Source organism: Hakea prostrata, chromosome 6, assembly GCF_041222555.1.
Source record: "Hakea prostrata isolate BN-2017 chromosome 6, UWA_Hpros_2, whole genome shotgun sequence".
In the NCBI taxonomy this organism is placed as follows: domain Eukaryota; kingdom Viridiplantae; phylum Streptophyta; class Magnoliopsida; order Proteales; family Proteaceae; genus Hakea; species Hakea prostrata.
This window is the reverse complement of record NC_142605.1, coordinates 29,194,620-29,214,590: the sequence shown is the minus strand read 5'-3', so window position 1 is coordinate 29,214,590 and position 19,971 is coordinate 29,194,620. Positions and strand designations below refer to the sequence as shown.

Genomic DNA, 19,971 nt, shown 5'->3' with positions numbered 1-19,971 from the left:
TAAAGTAATGTTATTTTATTCCTGGCAAGTAATTATTTTTTTATATCTAACCTAAGACGGATGTACCATTAAACATGCAAAATGCATTTCGAATTGCAAGTTTTTATTTTTATTTTTGGTAACCAATTTTCATTAAGACTGAGCAGAAATCGAGGCCGATGAATACAGTAAAGGAGTGAAAAGATGCCAAACTGTCGAGCCCGCAATCGACAAGGCCATCCATGCTAGGTCATAAGCAATTAAATTGCCAGACATAGGGATTAAAGCAAACCTACATTCCTGAAAATCCAATTGAATTTTCCTGATATCCCTAACAATTGGGTCTATGTTAACAGGAATTCCAATTGCAAGTTATTTGGTGTTATAACGTATAAGGACATAGGGTTACAATAGAGAAGGGTCTGGTCTGGCTTCTCCAGCCTAATTTGAATGATTGTAGTTAAGCTCATTTTTTATCCTATCTCTGATTCAGAGTTTAAGATTCTTGTTTTTCAACTTTCAACCGGTTGGGTCTACTCATATTTAATTGTATCTGATCAGACCGGGATGAATTGAGTGTCTCTATCCTAGTTGATATTATGAAAAATTACGTGATTATCTGTTTTTAGGTTTCCCTTTACATAAACAGCCACTCAATATTTTAATTTACAAAATTAGCTAAAACTGAGTTTGCATTTACAAAACTAGCCAAAATAGTGCTTTTCCACCTCTAAAATTGACCATACCAGGCTACCAGCATAGGGGTGAAAATGTCCAAAAGGTATGAAAAAATAATGACTTTACCCTTTTGGACAGAATAGTGATTTTTCCGCTCGATGTGATTAGTTTTAGGGGTAAAAAATGTCAAAAAATGTCAAAAAATCAATATTTTGACTAGTTTTGTAAATGCAAATTCAGTTTTGACTAATTTTGTAAAGTGAAACATTGAGTGACTATTTTTGTAAGGGGAACCTAAAAGTAGCTAATCACGTAATTTTTCCTTTATATTATCTCAATGTATCAGCATTTGGACCACGTACCAACCCTAAGCTGTTTGTAGAATAGCAAAACCCATAATTAGAGAATGAATCAGTTTGGACACTCCAATTGATTATGAAAATTTATCTAGTCCATTTATTTGTCAAAAATGAATCATCCATTTTTTCTATAGACGTGTGATATATATCCAAACATTACGCAAAATGGTCGAAATCCATTTATAAGTTACATCAAAGAGTTGTGATTAAATTTTCAAAAAAATGATGTGACTTGTAAATAGACCTCAACGTTTTTGATGTGATGTTGAGACACATATTACACATAAAAAACGGACAGGATATTCGTCAAATTGATTCTCACTTTAAAAGTGGCCAATGATGGGATAATTTAGCAGTTAAAAGTCCAAACTCCTATACGGAGGCCTTAGATTTGCACCCATCAGTTGATACCTATATTAGTAATATTACTCAAGGTTTAAAGTATCCCACGATACTATACAATACTTGCCGATACATATCCATATTTGACCCACAAATACGATACATATCGATACGTCTCTCTATTGAATTATACTAAAATACATTAGACAGAGCGATACAATACTCGATACAGGATGATACGTCTCTTAAAATCACCTGACCGATACGATACTCGATACCGATACTTTAAACCTTGATATTACTCCCTAAAAAAGAAAATTCCGCTAAGGATTAGTCCAAGAGTGAAGCCCTGCTTATAGTAATTATATAAAACTCTCCTGAGTTAGTGGAAGTGCGTGTAAGCTGGTCCAAACGAACATGAGATTAAATTTTTTTTTTTTATCCTTTTTAGTGAAAATCATGATTGTTAAAAGTTTTACGAAAAGGAGAAAAATTGTTAAAAGTCACATTCAAATATTGTGCCACGTGGCATTCTGAACTACATTTCCAATCTGTACACTTGTACCGAAAATAATTAGTTTTCAGTATTCGTTTCGAACTTTATTACTTTAACCTTAACCTTCCCTCCTAAGTCTTTAACTCAAAGTCGGTAAACGGAAAAAAAACGCTACTACTGCGTTACACGCATCCACAAAAAGCGGACCATCCGATGATCAAAGATCAAAGCACGGAGCGTAGGGAACGAAGATCTCGACCCTTTGATCTTCTCAAAAGTCAACATTTTCACCGACTTTACAGTTAGGTCCGTTTGTTAAACACACAAGACTCTCTCCATCTCTCGCATTCCATTTTTTTTTTTATCTCCTTCTTTCACTGTTTCTCACTCTCTCACTGTCTTTCTCTCTCTTCTCTAAGACTCGTTGCATCAAAACTCCGGAAGGAATCGACTTTGTTTCTTCAGTGTCTTCGTTCCTTCCTTCTGTGTATCATGATGATTCCCGCCAATCTATATGCTCGTTTCGGAGGTTTTAAACCCTAATTTGTCTCTACTGTATTTCTCTCTATTGACACTCTGGTAATCGACTAATCCTCTCTCGTAATACTCTCAAATTTGCTGTATTGATATCTGAACATCCCTAAATTTGTGTTTTTTATTCTGTTCGTAGCGTTGATTTTTTTTTTGTTTGCTTATGTGAGTTTTGCTTTGTTTTGGTCTATTTTGTTGAGATTGATCGGTTGATCCGTTTGTTTTGGTTGTTGGTTGCAGAAAGTACAAGTGGGACGAAGGTTCGGATTTATGTCCTTCAATCAATCAAGGTCTGAGAAGAGCGAAGCCCAGTTCAAGAAATATAGTCGATCCGGGAGCTCTGGTCAGCAGAGGAGTTACTCAGGAGGCGGCGGCAGAGGTGGCGGTGGGACCGCCCCTCCATCGACTCAATCATCTTCTTCGTCTTTATCCGCGAATCGAAGGTATTTGATTGATTTTGTTATATTTTCTTCTAGTTATCGCCGTAGAAGCAACTGATAAGAATATTAGGGCTTATTTATATACTTTTTTCCCCGTGGTTAACGCCCTGCGTGGGTTGGTTCCTTCAGCTTTAGGAAGTCCAGTAATAATGTACAAGTTGGGCAATCTAGAGTGAGCACTGCAAGTGCGAATTCTGGGTCGGTTACCTCTGCCAAAAGTGCTGTACAAAATGGTGCCCGTGCGCAACCACCGTCACATGGTACTAATCGATTTTCTTTTTTTGGGGTTGTTTGATGTTGTATGTGCTGAGAGAATTATCAGATTCTGTTAAGTTTTTAAATCGTTGTAATTGTGATGGTGCTTTTCAGGAGTCTCTGATGTACCGGCCTCAGGAACTCCATCCAAGCAGACCGATCAAGCTACTTCAGGAAGTACTAGACCTGTTCCGAAAGGTTCAACACCACACTCAGCTGCCACAGAAGCGGATTCAGCAGCCCCCATAACACCCGCAAAAGGTAACTATATGTGTGTGCATTTTTAGGCAGGTTTACTGTGAATTGCGAGTAAGATTTCCATTTGTCACTCTGTCCAAGGATTGCTGTTCTGCTTGCTGCTTTTGTTGCCCTTGAGTTCCAATCATTGCGCTGGTTCTAGGTTCTAATTACTTGCTTCTTTTGTTATACTTCTTTTTTGGGTGGTGGTATCCCCAGGTGATGCATCAAGAGCGTTTCCTCTGCAGTTTGGGAGCTTCGGTCCTGGTATTGTGAATTCAATGCAGGTAAGTTCCACGTTCCACCGCAGTATGCTGGTTTGGAGGTCCTCGATTGCTGTTTGGTTTGCGTGTACCTTTTGCTTTTATTAGTTATATGGAAGAATTTTATGCACTTCTTTTTGTAGATACCTGCCCGAACAAGTTCAGCACCTCCTAATTTGGATGAGCAGAAACGTGACCAGGTATGTAACTGCTTGATGAGTGGCCATGTTACCCCTTTTGTTAGCATTTTATGTACACATGCTACTGAACCTTTCCCCATCGTTGTATTTATTCCTGTGAATGAACTGTACTATAAAACGCCTATGAGGACCTGATGGTGTTATGCAGCATATGTCTCCTAATACGTGTAAACTATGTTCAGAGAAGCTGGCACATTTACTTTGTCTTGTTGATGAACTTGGAAAATGGTTGGTGATTCTGCATGTTGTCACAAGGCAGAAAAAAATGGATGGATGTTGTATGTCATCTGTTGCATGTTTAGGACTAAACCTGCTACTAAATCTACTTTTGTATTCACTTGAATGTGTGGGGCTGTAAGAACTTTTCCTAGCCAACTAGATCAAAAGCAGTATCCATTTGGTGGGAATTTTACCCTCGAGGATTTCGTTTAAGACAATCATCCTTGTATTATACAGGTGCGTAATGATGGTCTTAAAGCTGTGCCTACTTTGCCAATCCCTGCTGCCCCTAAGCAGCAACAATCAAGGAAGGATGTGGGTGCTGTTGGCCAAGGAAATTCTAGGGACTCCCACCCTCCATCCCAGGCTAAAAGGGATGTTCATTCCCAGGTTCCAATAGGAACTTCACCCTCATCGATGCAGAAGTCTTCTCTTCATCCTATGACTGCAATGCCAATGCAATTTCAGCAGCCACAGGTCTCTCTACAATTTGGTGCTCCCAATGCACATATTCAGTCTCAGATGCCCACTCCAGTGCAAATGTCGATGCAGTTTCCAGTGGGAAGTGCCACTCAAGTCCAGCCGCAGGTGTTTGTCCCAGGTCTCCAGTCCCATCCATTGCAGCCCCAGGGGATAATGCAACAGGGTCAGAATATGAGCTTCACACCCCAAATGAGTCATCAGTTTTCTCAGTTGCAAAACCTAGGAATTGGGATTGTCCCACCGTTCCAACAACAGCAAGGTGGAAAGTTTGGTGGTCCTCGTAAAACTGTCAAAATAACTCATCCTGATACGCATGAAGAGTTGAGTTTTGATAGGAAGGCAGATTCATATATGGATGGTGGTTCATTGGGTGCAAGAACTCATCCTAACTTGCCACCACAATCCCAGCCCATTCCATCATTTACTGCTTCACATCAGATGAATTACTATCCTCCCATGCAAAGTTCTTACAACCCTTATTTTCAGGGTCAAACTTCCCTACCCCTGACTAGTAACCATATGGCTCCCGGTTCTTCAGCTGCTAGGTATAACTATCAAGGTAGTCAGGGTCCACCAACTGTTCCATTTATGAAACTGTCCTCCCTTAGCTCCTCTAACAAGGTCGGGCTTCCAGTACATGATGTTACCGAGATTTCAAACTCGGAACATGCTAATGATGCTCATACAGTGACATCTTCTGTTCCGCGAACTTCAGTGCAGGTGACTCAGAAGCCATCTTCTGGTTCTAACGTAGAAAATGTTGGCTCTTCTGGGTCAATTACTTTGCCTGTTGTAAGCAAGAGTGAATCATCTAAATTATTGAGGCCACCTGGTGAAGCTAGTCTGCATATTGCACAGGAGGACTCTGATGTGGTTGGTGATACCTCTGTTCAGTCATCAGGTTCTGTCTCTTTACCTGTAACAACTAAACACTTTGCTTCTGTATCTGTTGCATCAGTGCAGAGGCCAGCAACCCCCAGTACTTCCTCTGTGCTTGCTGCCCCTCTGGAGGAGTTGGGACATACTACATCAACCACTGAGGGACAAAGAAGGGAATCTGTTAAAAGATCTGATTCCATTAAGGATCATCAGAAGAAACCTGTTAAGAAGGGTCAACGACATTCACAACTGCAGAACCAGGTATTGTGCCATGTTTGTATCAGTCATGGGTTCTCTTTCAATTTTATCACGTTATGTCACTTAGTAGGCAATGGCTTTTGTGCAGGCAGATGCCTCTGAACCTGCAGGTTTTGTGAAGTCATCTTCATTAAGAATATCCACTGAAGTTGCTAACCACCCAGACACAATGCAATCTCCAACTCTACAGGAGATTGGGTCGTCAAGATCTATGTTGAGCTCCACACCGAGGAGTTTGGGAGATAGTAATTTCATTGGTGATGGAATATCAGAAACTGTTGAAGGTAAAACGACACCTGCTCCATCAGAAACTTCAGGAAGTGCTTCAGACTTTATTCAGGAGCATGGGTTGGCCGTTGAGAGAGGAAATACTGGTTTTTTTAAAGTTTTGACAGATACTGTTGGGATTGGGGAGGTGTCTACATGTGAACCATCAAGCACGTCTTCTACTGGAACGGCCTCTGATCACTTGGATGATGCTCATGATGTGAAAAAAGATGCTAATGCTGTGCAGGGACAAATAAAAACTGAATCTTCTGAAGGGCCCGGACAAGGTTCTAATAATGTTGAAATGCCTGCAGGATCCACTTTCTCTGGTTGTGCAGAAGGCCATAGACAATTTTGGGGTGAGGACTTCAACGAGAAAGATACCATTGTTGGTGATGTGAAGGAGTTTGTGTTTTTCAAAACCGAACGGGAGTTCAACAGAGATCTGGGTACCATCTCAGATAGTGACAAAGCAACTGATAATTTAGTAGTGTCTGCTACAACATCGTCCAACACTGTTGCTGCCGAAAGCACAGTATTTGGCATCCTTTCCCCTAAAGTTTCTCATGAAGGTAATGCTCCGTCCATGGATGCATCCTCTGGAAGGGGTGGGAACATGTATATTCAGGAACCATTTCTTACAGAAGCTGCTGATTCAGATCAGGATACAGTTTCTATTCCAGAGGTTGAGGGGAGAAGCATAGAGAATACAAATGGGGGCCTAGCTTCCATTTCCCTGGCTGCTCCGAAGGACAAGAACATTGAACCAAACAGGGTGAAGGGTACATCAAAGGTGAAGAAGAAGATAAAAGACATTCTGAAGAATGCAGATGCTGCAGGGGCAACTTCTGATCTTTATAATGCATACAAGGCTCCAGATGAAAAGCAAGAAACTGCTGTTCGTCAAGAAAGTATGGACAGCAGTTCCAGTGGTGATTTAAAACAAGCATGTGTGATCGATACTGAGAAGAGTGTTGTTGTGAATGAGGAACATAGGAAAAGTAAAGCTGAACCTGATGATTGGGAAGATGCAGCTGACGTGTCATCTCCAAAGCTGAAAACATCAGATAATAGAAAACAGGGTCGTGGTGTTTTGGTCAATCTCGATGAAGATGGAAATGAAGCATTGGGCAAAAAAAAGTACTCTAGAGACTTTCTGCTGACATTTGCTGAGCAATATACTGATCTCCCCGTAGGTTTTGAGGTTGAATCCGATAAAATGGATGGCTTGATGAGTGGCTCAGTCAGTATAGGTCATGTTGTTGATCGTGATTCATATCCCTCTTCTGGTAGAATCATAGATAGGCCTCGGGCTGACCGCCGTGGTAGTGGCATGGTGGATGATGACAAGTGGAACAAGTCACCGGGTCCTTTCCCTTCAGGACGTCTTGAGGTCTCACATGGAGGTGCGGTTGTAGGTTCTCGTCCTAGTCAAGGTGGAAATTACGGTGTTCTGAGGAATCCACGTGGACAACTTTCTCCTCAATATGGCGGTGGCATTCTCTTTGGACCGGGGCAGTCCCTTGCAGTGCAGGGAGGGATTCAGCGAAATAATTCTGATGCCAGCCGGTGGCAACGTACTACTAACATTCAGAAGGGTTTGATCCCGTCACCTCAGACTCCTTTACTGATGATGCACAAAACCGAGAATAAGTATGTTGTGGGTAAAACTTCTGATGAGGAAGAGCGCAAACAAAGACAGTTGAAAGCTATCCTTAATAAACTAACTCCTCAAAACTTTGATAAGCTTTTTGAACAAGTTAAAGAAGTCAACATTGACAATGCTGTTACTCTTACTGGTGTCATCTCACAGATCTTTGACAAAGCTCTCACTGAACCAACTTTCTGTGAAATGTATGCAATGTTCTGTTTCCATCTTGCCGGTGCATTGCCTGATATTAATGAGGACAACGAGAAGATCACATTTAAGAGATTGCTTTTGAATAAGTGCCAGGAGGAATTTGAGAGGGGGGAAAGAGAGCAAGCAGAAGCTAACAGAGATGAAGAAGAAGGTGAAGTTAAAATGTCTGAAGGGGAAAGGGAGGGGAAGAAGACCCAGGCAAGAAGGCGGATGCTGGGTAATATTAGATTGATTGGGGAATTGTACAAAAAAAAGATGTTGACTGAGAGAATAATGCACGAATGCATAAAGAAGCTGTTGGGTTATGATGCGCAATCTCAGAATCAGAATCCTGATGAGGAAGATATTGAAGCTCTTTGCAAGCTGATGAGCACAATTGGGAAGATGATTGACCATCCTATAGCCAAGGAACATATGGATGCATACTTTGAAATGATGATGACGTTGTCTAATAACTTGAAGCTATCTTCTAGAGTGAGGTTCATGTTGAAGGATACCATTGATCTGAGGAAGAACAAATGGCAACAAAGAAGAAAAGTTGAGGGACCAAAAAAGATTGAGGAAGTGCATAGAGATGCAGCTCAAGAACGGCAAGCACAGGTTGGTAGGCTCTCACGTGGTTCAGGCATTAATTCCTCGGCAAGAAGAGGGCAATTAATTGATCCTGGTATGAGAGGGTCAACCATATTTTCTCCAAATTCCCAGATGGGTGGCTTCCGTGGCATGCCATCACCTGTCCATGGGGTTGGTGCTCAAGATGTTCGATCTGACGAGAGACCTACTTCTGAAAGAACTTTGTCAGTCCCCTTGCCTCATAGGTCTCTTGATGATGATTCTATTACTCTTGGTCCCCAAGGTGGTCTTGCTAGGGGAATGTCCACCAGAGGGCAGCCTTTGGTTTCAACTATACCTGCGGCTGATGTTCCTCCCAGCACTGGAGGCTCTAGAAGAATGGCAACTGGCCCAAATGGTTACAGTTCTGTGTCTGAGTGGACATCTTACAAATCGAGAGAGGACCTCATGCCGAGATACCATGCAGAAAGGTCAACGGGCCCGACTGCTTATGATCAATCAAATCTGCAAGAACGAAATTCCTATTCTGGTAACAGGGATTTAAGGAATGTGGATCGCTCTTTTGATAGATCTGTGGTAAATTCACCTGCCACACAGTTGCAGGCATCTCCTGTGGCACAGAATGCTTCATCAGAAAAGGTTTGGCCTGAAGAGCATCTGCGGGAGATGTCAATATCAGCAATTAGAGAATACTACAGGTATGATATTTTCTTGTTTATGCTGTTGAATATAGTATCTTGTTTTGTTTTTAATTCTAGCTTTATGGGTAAAACCGTAAAGTTGCTGTTAACAGCAGATCTGAACTCTACACCACAATCTGTCACTTTGGCTTGTTTAGGCTTGTGGCGTTGTAATATGGGGTATAAGGGTGAATTTGCCCCTAGGTTTTTTTGTGTCAGTATTTCATCTGTGTCACTTATACTTATGAAGACTGGCTTTTCAATGACTCAAGTCACAATCCTGTAAAAGTCATCATTGCATCATGATTTAGATCAAATGTGAAGTTAAAAAAATCCATGACACTGTTCACATGAACAGTGTTAACCGCCCATATTTGCCTTGTCTAGGAATGCTTTTTAGAAGACATTGCAGGCTGATCAATCAAAGTAAGATTCTATCCTAACACTACCATAGGGTAGTGGCCTATTTCAGTTTTAGAAAGTATATAATACTTCATTTTGGTAGCTTCTAACAGTTTGTTCTTATTCTTTTAGGAGTTTCTGTTTGATGTATGACAACTGAATTTATGGGTATTTTCCATTTAAATATGTTAGCTGATTTAGGCTCATTGTGACATCATTTTTCATTCTCATTTGTGTCTATCTGGGAAAATCAACACCTTGAACTATTTTCAGTCAAAAATGGAAATTGTTTCGTAACTACAAACAGAATTGATAATTGAATGAAAAATAAGTTTGGTTTGTTTGCTGACAAATACTTGTAAATAAAATCCTGAATAAGGGATTTTGTAGTTTAAGTGGTGGATGAAGAGATGTCATCTCCACCCATCTTCGTCCCCACTTCGAAACCATTTTTATCTTAAGTCATACATGCACCAAAGGAATGGTGTAGACACCATCTCCATAGCAACTTCGAACAGAGAGAAATCAGATTTTAGCAAGCATCAAACCTTTTTTCCTCGAATAAAAAGTTTCTCAGGTTCAGGAACACGAGAGGAGAAGTAACTTCTTGGTTGAAGAAGAACCCTGTAATGGCAAAAATCACCAAACCTTCTTCCTTTGCAGTCAAATCAGAACTTGGTTGCCACACAAAAGCACCAATATCGGCCAATCCCACATCCTATCTGTGTATTCCAATAAAAAAGAAATAGGAAGAGAGGAGATCTGTGGAAGTTTGCAAAAGAAAAAAGCAGGAGAGGAACTGTCATTCTCTAGACAAGAGGATAAGTAGGGGTACATATCTAGGAGTACAGATCTTGTATACATTTAAGATAGAATTTAACAGTAGTTTAGAGAGACGATTTGATTAAAAGGAATCAGCTGCTCATTAAACCATAGGGTACTCCTGGGCATAGATCCAGGGGAGATGGGGTGGGGCCCAGCCTGTAGCTCAGAGGATTAGAGCACGGGTCAAAGAACCACGGTGTCGGGGGTTCAAATCCTTCCTTGTCCATGTTAAGAACCCTCTTAAAACCTCAATTCAATCTCAAGATAAGCAAACAACGACAACACGACATTGGCTATTTTCATTAAGATAGATATAACAACTGAACAAAACACTCTCAACGACTCAACAGAATTGTCACTGTTAATAACCCAAAACAAAGCAGTAAAAGGTAACAGCAAAAACCCTACCCAAGAGACCTTCTCTCCCAGCATGCTCAGCTTGCTCCACACTCCATAATTTCATGCATACCCTCACTTCCCTCACTTCCACCTTTACATATAACATATCAACATTCCTAACAACCTCTTACACCTCACACCTATCTTCTTTTGCCAAGTGTACCATCATCTCTGCTCCTCTGTCCTCAGCAAGGTTGTGGCTGCTGTCCATTACCATTTGGCCACCTGTTGCTCATGTTGGACTGGCTTTGGTCCCTTGTAGTTGCTGGTGATGATCCCATGCTTCTCCCCCTATTCTTACGTTTGTACAACCAAGTCATTAGGGGCTTATCAACACTCACTCCCTTAAGTCTCACCTTGTCCTCAAAGGTGGAATTCTGGAAGTTTGCTGTGCAGTTCAAGAAAATCCTCCCAAGTATTTCACGGGAGGGTAAGTTCTTCCATTGTATCAGCACTTCAAGAGTATCTCGAGACGAGTAACAAATGTGCAACAACTCCTCTAGAGTGAGCTGTAATTCCCAAGCCTCAACTCTGAGTTAACTCCCTTGTCTTAGATATGTTGCCCCATATTAGTTGAACTAACTCCGGTTGAGTGCAGATTGACTCCGGTTGGGCTCGAGCTAACTAAGTTGCTATTTGACCGTGGTCCATTCAAGTTGGCGTTACTGATACTTATACCTTGCTGGGCTGAACCGTACCCCCAAACGCTAGTGGGTTGTGCACTCCCGACTTTCTTAAGCCGACGTAGAACCAAATTTTTGGCTACAATGGGTTGGCCAACTCCATGATTTGGGCTGAAGTGCTGGGCACAAACAATTGGATCTCAGCCCAAATTGCTTCTCCAAGCCCTGACATAAAAGCCTCCTTAAGCCACTCTTCTTCCCGCGCACCTGCGATGGTTGCCAGAAACTCAAACTGCCCTCTGTATACTGTGACGGTGTTGGTCTGCGGGAGATCCATCAATGCCTCTTGAGGCAATTTCTCTTGCGGAGACTCGTATCAATGATGCATCTCTTCCTTCATTACTGTCCATGAACGAAAATGGTTTTGTAGCTCTTTGAATTGTACCCATCCCAGCGTTGGTCCTTTGAAACAAATTAATACTGCCTGCAGTTTCTCAACCTCACTCTGCCTCTGTAATCCAAAGTATCGTTCTGCCCTAGCAGCCCGTCCATTTGGGTCCTCACCATTAAAAATGGGCATCTTGAGGTCCCTCAGAAAGAATTCGCGACGCCCTAATGATGTGGTTCCTCATTGTGGCCCCTCTCGAAATACCCCTTGAAGATTGTCCCTGACGGGCGTTTGTATATCTTCACCTTGCTTTTCCACTGTGACTTTTGGTGATTGTGAATCAACCTCCACCGCTTTGCCTTTTGCTAGGTATGTTCTAAGCTCATTTACGAACGTCAAATTACTCTGTTAAGCTCTGTCTAGCTTGGAATTTATCTCCGACATCTGGTTCTGTAAATCCTTCACACTAGTTTCCAATACTTTTACTCGTCTCCATTCTGGTTCTGATAATGGTTCTGATCATTCCCTGGATCAGACGTGCTCTGATACCAAATTGTTAAGAACCCTCTTAAAACCTCTATTCAATCTCAAGATAAACAAACAACAGCAACATCACAATGGCTAGATGGAAATAACGTCTGAACAGAACACTCTCAATGAATCAACTGAATTGTCACCGTTAATAACCCAAAACAGAGCAATAAAAGATAACACCAAAAACCCTACCAAAACCCTACCTGAAAAACCCTTCTCTCCCATCAAGCTTGGCTTGCTCACGCTCCGTTATTTCTTGCATCCCTCACTTCCCTCACTCCCTCCTTTCCATACTGACACTCCTAACAACCTATTACACCTTACACTAATCTTCCTTTTGCCAAGTGGATCATCATCTCTCCTCTGTCCTTAGCAAGGTGGTGGCTGCTGTCTAATACCATTTGGCCACCTGTCGCTTGCACATTGGACTGGCTTTGGTCCCTTGTGGTTGCTGGTGATGATCCCATGCTTCTCCCCCTATTCCTACGTTTGTACACCCAAGTCATTTGGGGCTTATCAACGCAGTTGGCCCAAAAGGGAAGGGGAAGGGCCTTTCCTTTACCTATGCAAACCAAACTGTTGAGAAAATGGATGTAGTAATATTGCAGTTGTAGGTGAACTTGTTACTGCCAGGCAGCTTTTGAAAACATCGAAATGCAATGCTGGTAAAATTGCCTCAAAATTTTGTGTTTTTGGTAAAGATCAATGTTCCTCAAGCAACGGGCTGAAGATCAACGATCACCCCTTCTTAGGAACACAACACTAATTTGAGGAGTTGCAGAGACTCAAAGAAAGGAGATGAGATAAGATTCGAGAGAGGAAAGGGAAGAAGGTGAGATCAAAAGATCGGAGAATGATGGGTTGGTTTGATGAGATTTTTTTTGGGTGAAAACGACAAATTTAAATGTCATACTCAAACGGGTGGATCAGCAGGGTTGAGGTGTTTGGGTTGTTGGAAGGAGAAGAAGATGTTGTAGAGACTTTTCTTTCTAAACCGAAGACAAATGATTTTTTACCCTTCATTTGGGGGCTTATGAGCATGTGATTGTTAGTGTTCCGCATAAATGATCAAATAAAAATTTGGCATTGTTTATAATGGGGTTTTGACATATTATGATTTCTCAGTTTCTGTAAGTATAACAGAAATAAGGTCTATAAATTGAAGCTAACAACCATAAAATTGATTTTGTATAAAAAAAAGGGAGTGAAAGTGATGCGAAAAGGATCCTCAATTCAGTGTGTTTTGCTTGGCCTTTATTTTGAGGAATCTACTTTCTTGAGTTTCTTTTTTGATACTTCCTATTGAAGCTGTAACCAAGCTATTAAGAGCCCCCTCCAACCCCTGAAATTAGTTGTAGCAGAGTTGAGATTTGGTTGATGAAATTTCTATTGCTTGCTTACGAGTGTTTGGTTTGAAGTGGCTTGTTTCCAGCGTCTGAGATAACTGTGTGAGAGGCCCAAGGCGGAAGTGGCCTGCTATTCCTATTCCCTTTTCTTCTTATCCATTTATGTTTCTTGTATATCTAACCAAGAAAAAAATGTTGTAGAAAGTTCGGTTATTTAATTTGATCAACCTTATTATGCTGATCCTGGCTTGTAGTCGATCTCCCTCCAACTTTTGCATTACATCAGAGCAGAATTGTTCTTGGGAATCCTTAATTTTTTCTCCCTCCAAGCACCATTTATGTTTCTTCTTATATATGTAAACAAGAAAAAAAAATGTAATATAGGGTTAAGTTATTTAATTTGATCAATCTTATTTTGCTGACCTCCCTTCAACTTTTGCATTATACCAGAGTAAAATTGGTCTTGGGATTCTAAATCTTAACTCGTCTCTCCTGTCTCTTCTTCATTTTTGTGAGCAACATTACTACCGACTCTTCTTTATCTAGCGCCATCACCACTACCCGCCACCTTTCTGCCATCTCCCTCCCTTTCGACCTTTCATGGTTGTACTCTCTCTTCTAGCGCTATTGAAAGCTGTCGGCACCACCTAAACTGCCACTGCTACACTTGATGGTGCTTTTTTAAAGCACTAAGGGCCTTTTTTGGTTTTTTCTTGCTTTCTTTTTTCTCCTTGAAGACAATGATTGCCAACTCAAAATTGGAATCACTGGAGGCGTGATCCCATTGCTGGTGCATTTACTTGAACCGTGTCTGAAGCACATACTCTACTAATCAAAGTTGTCACATTAACACTCCTGTGAAATCAGAACTGAGAATAAGAGAAGAAGAGGAGAAAGGAAGAGGAGATTGAAAAGAGAATGGACTGGAGGAAGAGTTGCACAAGATGCAGAAGCTCTTCTCCTACAATTCTCTCTGTATAGAGCTGGGAATAGAATCCCAGAATATTACATTATATGGAATGAAATCAACTCAGCATTTTGGACAATCTAAAGCCTAGTATAGCTTTCTTGGATGGAGGGTAATAAAAGGGAAAATTTCCCCTATCTACTTATTTTGAAAAAAATTTACCCGATTAGATATTTTTAAGAGAGTTTCTCTTTAGCAGATTTTATTTTTGAAAAGAATTACCAAATCCCTAATTTAGTGGTAATTTTTTCACGCCCAACCAATATTTTACTCTAAGCTACCCATTCTATCCTTCTAATTCTTGAAAGTTAGTTATCAATCCTCAAGTCTAAAATTAATTCTAGAAAGTAACTATTGTTTTGTGTCCTTTTTAAAATTTTGTTATTTTAAATGAGTCCTTTTTCTAAAAGGTTTTAAGTCTTTCTTTCCCCTTGACTTTATTTTGGCATAAGACTTGAAACCTTTATTTTTCTTTTTCTTGGATATAAGAAAAAATATTTTAAAAGGACGCAAAATACTAGTTAACTTTTCAGAATTGAATTTAGAAGTGAGAATTGGTAACTAACTTTTAGGGATTAGAAGGATAATTTGGGTAGTTTAGTTGGGCAAGAAGAATTAGCACTAAATTAGGGATTTGGTAATTCTTTTAAAAAATAAAATCTGTTAGAATAAAATATCTTAAGAACCATCTTATCGGGTAAATGTTTGTTTTTTTTTTGAAAGCAGTAGATCTGGGAAATTTTCCCATAATAGAAATAAAAAGGTAAAGTAAAAGTTAGGAGGAGGGAACTTAAAGTGTACATGATTCGGTGTGCTCCCATGGTACACAAGGCCCCTACAAGTAGGCTTTGATTTGATATTACTTCACATTTGGGGAAAAATTTCTCTTGGACAGAGCTGTTTGGCTGCTTATGATGGACAAGTTGGTATAAGTTAATTGGCTTTATTTTCAGGGTCTTATGTTGCTGCCAGGATCAAAGCTTCCCACCTACCTTATGATGGGCAAGTTGTGAGGGGAAGGGTGCATGCTCTGTCCTGTTCTGGATATTATCCAGGATAGAGCCTATTGGAGGGGAAGGATCCTCGCATCCTTGCAGGAGGCCCTATGTAGCTGTCTCTCTCCGGACTTGTTGAGCAGAGACCGCTGAGGCTATTAAAAAGTTCATGGTGGATACGAAATTAGAGAGAGGAATGAAGAGGGATCTGTGTCAGACTTTGCGATAGCATTTAACCTGTGCATTAGAAATACTTAAAACACCCCCCCCAAACTCCCAACGAAAAACAAAAAGAAGAAGAAGAAGAAGAAGAAGACCCAAAAAAGAACATTTAGTTACACAGTTACCAGGAGGTGGACTGAACAGGTTTCTTCCTAAATGTTACACAGTTTGATAGAATTTTATGAGGATTGTTATGTCATACCTGGAAAAAAGCTTGATGGTTCAACATATACTGGTGGTCCTGGAAGTGTACCTGGTTACAAGGTAATGAATGAAGGCGAAACAGATTTGCCCCAAGGTAGGATGGTGGCGACTAAAAGGGGTTCTTCAGGAATCATTTACTGATCAAATAGCGTTACAAAGAAAGTGGAATCTGGAGGCAGAGATAAATGTTGATCTGAATCAAGGATGACTTGTATCAAGAATGTTGCTAAAGAAGCCCTATATGTGTCAAAGGGATGTGTCTATATCATAGAGAGACTTGGTTGTGGGATGATGAGGTCCATGCAGCCATCAAGGTTAAGAATTATCATTAAAGGACTAACAATGTAGGGGATAAAATGAGTGATTATGTAGCTAGAAAAAAGCTCAATAATTTGTTTGGCAAAGCTAGAGTGAAGAAATACGATGACGTTTTTTGAACAAAGGAGATCTCTGGGTCACGATAGATGCATTAAGAGATTGGGATAATACATTTACGATATACTAAATCCTAAATCCGACCTTGATGACTGATTAGCGACTCCAGAGTAATATTAATGAAGCTAACTTTTATTGTGGACATCTACAATGAACTTCATGACTGAAGTTAAATAGGCCTTATGGAAGATATAGGTAGGCAAAACACCAGGATCAGATGAGATCTTGATTGAAGTGAAGCAGAGCCTAGGGGTTGGGGTTTCTTCTGGCAACCAAGCTGTCAACAAGGTTTTGGGTATAAAGAAAAATGCCAGATAATTGGAGGAGAACAATTGTAGTTCCAATTTCTATAAATAGATGAAACCAACGAGTTGTTGAATGAAACTATTGGGTAAAAACCATTGGAACCCACTGAAGAAAAATTGTTATGTTGGAGTAAGAGTTGGTTCTATGCTAGATCTACAATAGAAGCTAATTCCATTTTCAAGGAAGCTTATGGAAATTTTTAAGAGTTCATTTGACATGTCTAAGGGATGTGAAGTAGTTTTGTTAATTATCTGGATATAATTTACAATATGCATGATACTGTGGTGATGAGGGTCATGCATGGTCGTCAAGGGGATGCCTATGCATCCTGGTGCTTTGTTTGCCTTGGGTGTCTTGGTGGGCTAGGTGGGGGCCTTGGTTGCCTTGTTTGCTAATTGGTGCCACTGCTTTGGGTTTCAACCCTCTCTGGTGCCTTGGTTTGCCTAGGCATGACCGCTACATGTTAGGATTATAGAGGGGCAGATTAGTGGATCCCAAATTACAGTGAGCTACACCATGGTTCAGCTCTAAACCCCAATTTGTTTGCAGTCACCATGGATGACTGGACACATCATGATGAGGTTTGTCTGCTGCTGGTATTTTTTCAATAGACTTGAGAGTGGAAAAAAATGTGATAAGTTTGGAAGCAATAGACTTGAAGATAAGTAGAACAACAACTGATTGTATGATGTGTATCTTCAGTCAAGAAAGGAGAGGTGATGAGGTGGTGAAACTGGAGGACCAAGAATTATCACAAAGTGAATGCTTTATATATGATATAACAAAGAAGAGGTGATAAGGTGGTGAAATTGGAGGATCGAAAACTACCTCTAAGTGATTGCCTTAGGTACTTGGGTCAGCCCTCAACAAAGATGTTGATATATGGAATGACATTGCAGCTGAATTTAAGTAGGATGGATGAACTGGAAAGGTGTTATGAGAGTTTGATGTGATAACCGCATGCTTGTTACACTTGTAGGGAAATTTTGTAGGATTGTAATTAAACCAGCTATGACATATGAGCAGAATGTTGGGCAGTTAATGAGAGCAATTAGCAGACTCTAGTAATGTGTGGCAAGATCAGGAGATAAAGGGTAAGTAATCTAGTACAAGCTCCGTGAGAGAAGATTAAGATGTTATTGTCATCTTCAATGGAGACCAGTAAGGCATAGTAAGGAAGACTGACCGGATTCATTTTGGAGATCAATGAGGTAGGTCTAGACCAAAAAGGACCATTGAGAAGTGTCAGGAAAGAACATGCGTGTGGTAAGACTCAATTCTAGTATCAATGTAGGGAGAGTTGTTTGGGATAAGGACCTGTTTAACTGACCCCCCCGTAGAAGGATTTTCCTAGAATGCTGCTTCCGCTACTTCTTTGACTTCTGCCATTCTTTCTGTCTTCCTTTTCTTCTTTCTTTTTATTTATTTATTTATTTATTAATAATTCTCTTTCTTTTACCTGTTTTTCCTCTCTTATTTCTGTTACTGTCGTAATCTCTGTGGCATCCATGTAGCTGAGCCTGTTCTTGCTGTTGCTTCTCCCAACTTGCTGCTTCGTGAATTTTCCCTTTTTACTTCCAGCAGTCATCTTTCATTTTTTCCCCCTTACATTTTCCATCTGCTTTGGGTCTAGACTCCATTTCTTTTTTTTTTTGGAATGACCTTGTTTTGTTAGGATCCATCTTAACCCCCCTCCCCTTTAAAAAGAAAAAAAAGTCAGATAATGTTACTTATGATCTAGTCAGGGGTTAACTCTGAATAAATGTTGCTTATCCCATGTCGTTTTGATAATGTTACTTATGATCTAGTCAGGGGTTAACTTTGAATAAATGTTGCTTATCCCATGTCCTTTTATAATGTTATTCTGTGTTGTATGAGAAAAGTCTGATGTATTGAAATAATGGTAACTGTTGGAAACCTCTACCATTGTATTTTTATGTCCAGCCTTTTGATGGCCCAAGGCGGATATATGATTGGTAGGTGTAGTTGGACGGGATGTGTCTTATCAAAATGACAATTTAATGTATTAGTATTTCATCTAACTGGTTATTTTCAATGGTTGATATAGATTGTTCCTGTAAATGGGGTCAATAATATAATTTTTCAGTTGATACTCTGTTGTTTGAAAGGTTGGATTGCATGTTATGCGATACTCCTTGACTTGAGTGACATTTACCTGAACAATCTGATTTATAAGCTGAGACATGTCTTTGCAGTGCCAGAGATGAGAGGGAGGTTGATTTATGTATCAAAGATTTGAATGCTCCAAAATTTCACCCGTCTATGATCTCTCTCTGGATCACGGACTCTTTTGAGAGAAAGGATATGGACAGAGATTGTTTGGCTAGGCTTCTTGTCAATCTCACCAAGTTCCCAGATAGCTCAGTAAATCAAATGCAGCTCCTTGAAGGGTAAGAAATTAAATTTTCTGGAGATAAAGTATTAGTTAGTTTGCTTGGTTGCTAGAGCCTCTGTTTAATCCTGTTAAAATTCAATGCTACTAGGTTTGAATTGGTACTTGCTACTTTGGAGGATGCCATGACTGATGCTCCAAAAGCAGCAGAGTTTTTTGGCCGAATTCTTGCTAAAGTCACCGTTGAAAATGTTGCTTCTTTGAGGGAGATTGGTTGTTTAATACAGGAGGGTGGTGAAGAACCAGGACGTCTAGTGGAGATTGGTCTTGCGTTTGAAATTCTGGGCAGCCTTCTTGAGAGCATTAGAGTAGAGAAAGGAGAATCTTTCGTGAATGAGATATGTGCGAGCTCCAATCTACAGTTGGAGAATTTTAGGACCCCAGATGCTCGGATCAAGGAAGTATGATGCGTTTATTTAGATGATGGTAATGGAGATTTGTGTTGAGGGCCTTGGGGTTACATAATTTGGCGGTGAAGTTCCTTTGATGGTTGAGGTGGTTTCAGTTTTGAATCTAATCTCTGGCTGATCATCTTCCGGCTCTAATTGTCATTATCATTATTATAATTATTTCTTCAATGGTTCAGTGTAATCGCCAAGGTTCTAATGATCATCATATTTCGGTTCTTCTGATGGCTTCTCTTTGTTCGAATGTCTTTTTGCGTTTCTAAGTGGTTTAAATATTTGATCTGGGAAATTCAAAAAAATTAAGAAAATCCCAAGTGTAGCTTAATTTATCTTTGTGGATCAAGTTACAAGTTCCAACTTGTTGATTACCAAGGTTCTCGCTCTCTACTTTTTTGGGTAGACGGTCAGAAACTAATGTTTTAGAGCGTTTTTTTTGACTCTGGTCGTCCACTTTGCAGGTTAGTCTGAGTTTTCCCAGATTTCTCAATTAGAAGAACAGAGGAAT

The 19,971-nt window shown here is 40.2% G+C and overlaps 1 protein-coding gene across 1 annotated transcript; it reads left to right on the top strand.

The window, feature by feature from the left end:
* The first annotated feature begins 2,194 nt into the window (after positions 1-2,194).
* LOC149013154 (eukaryotic translation initiation factor 4G-like) lies at positions 2,195-19,838 on the top strand. Its single transcript, XM_089159886.1, is given in 11 exon segments — positions 2,195-2,433; positions 2,626-2,828; positions 2,955-3,085; positions 3,195-3,341; positions 3,537-3,604; positions 3,724-3,780; positions 4,237-5,622; positions 5,708-9,018; positions 18,863-19,057; positions 19,151-19,450; positions 19,452-19,838. Coding segments are annotated over 10 exon segments (5,796 nt in total). The 5' UTR covers positions 2,195-2,433; positions 2,626-2,655; the 3' UTR covers positions 19,480-19,838.
* Positions 19,839-19,971: the final 133 nt, after the last annotated feature.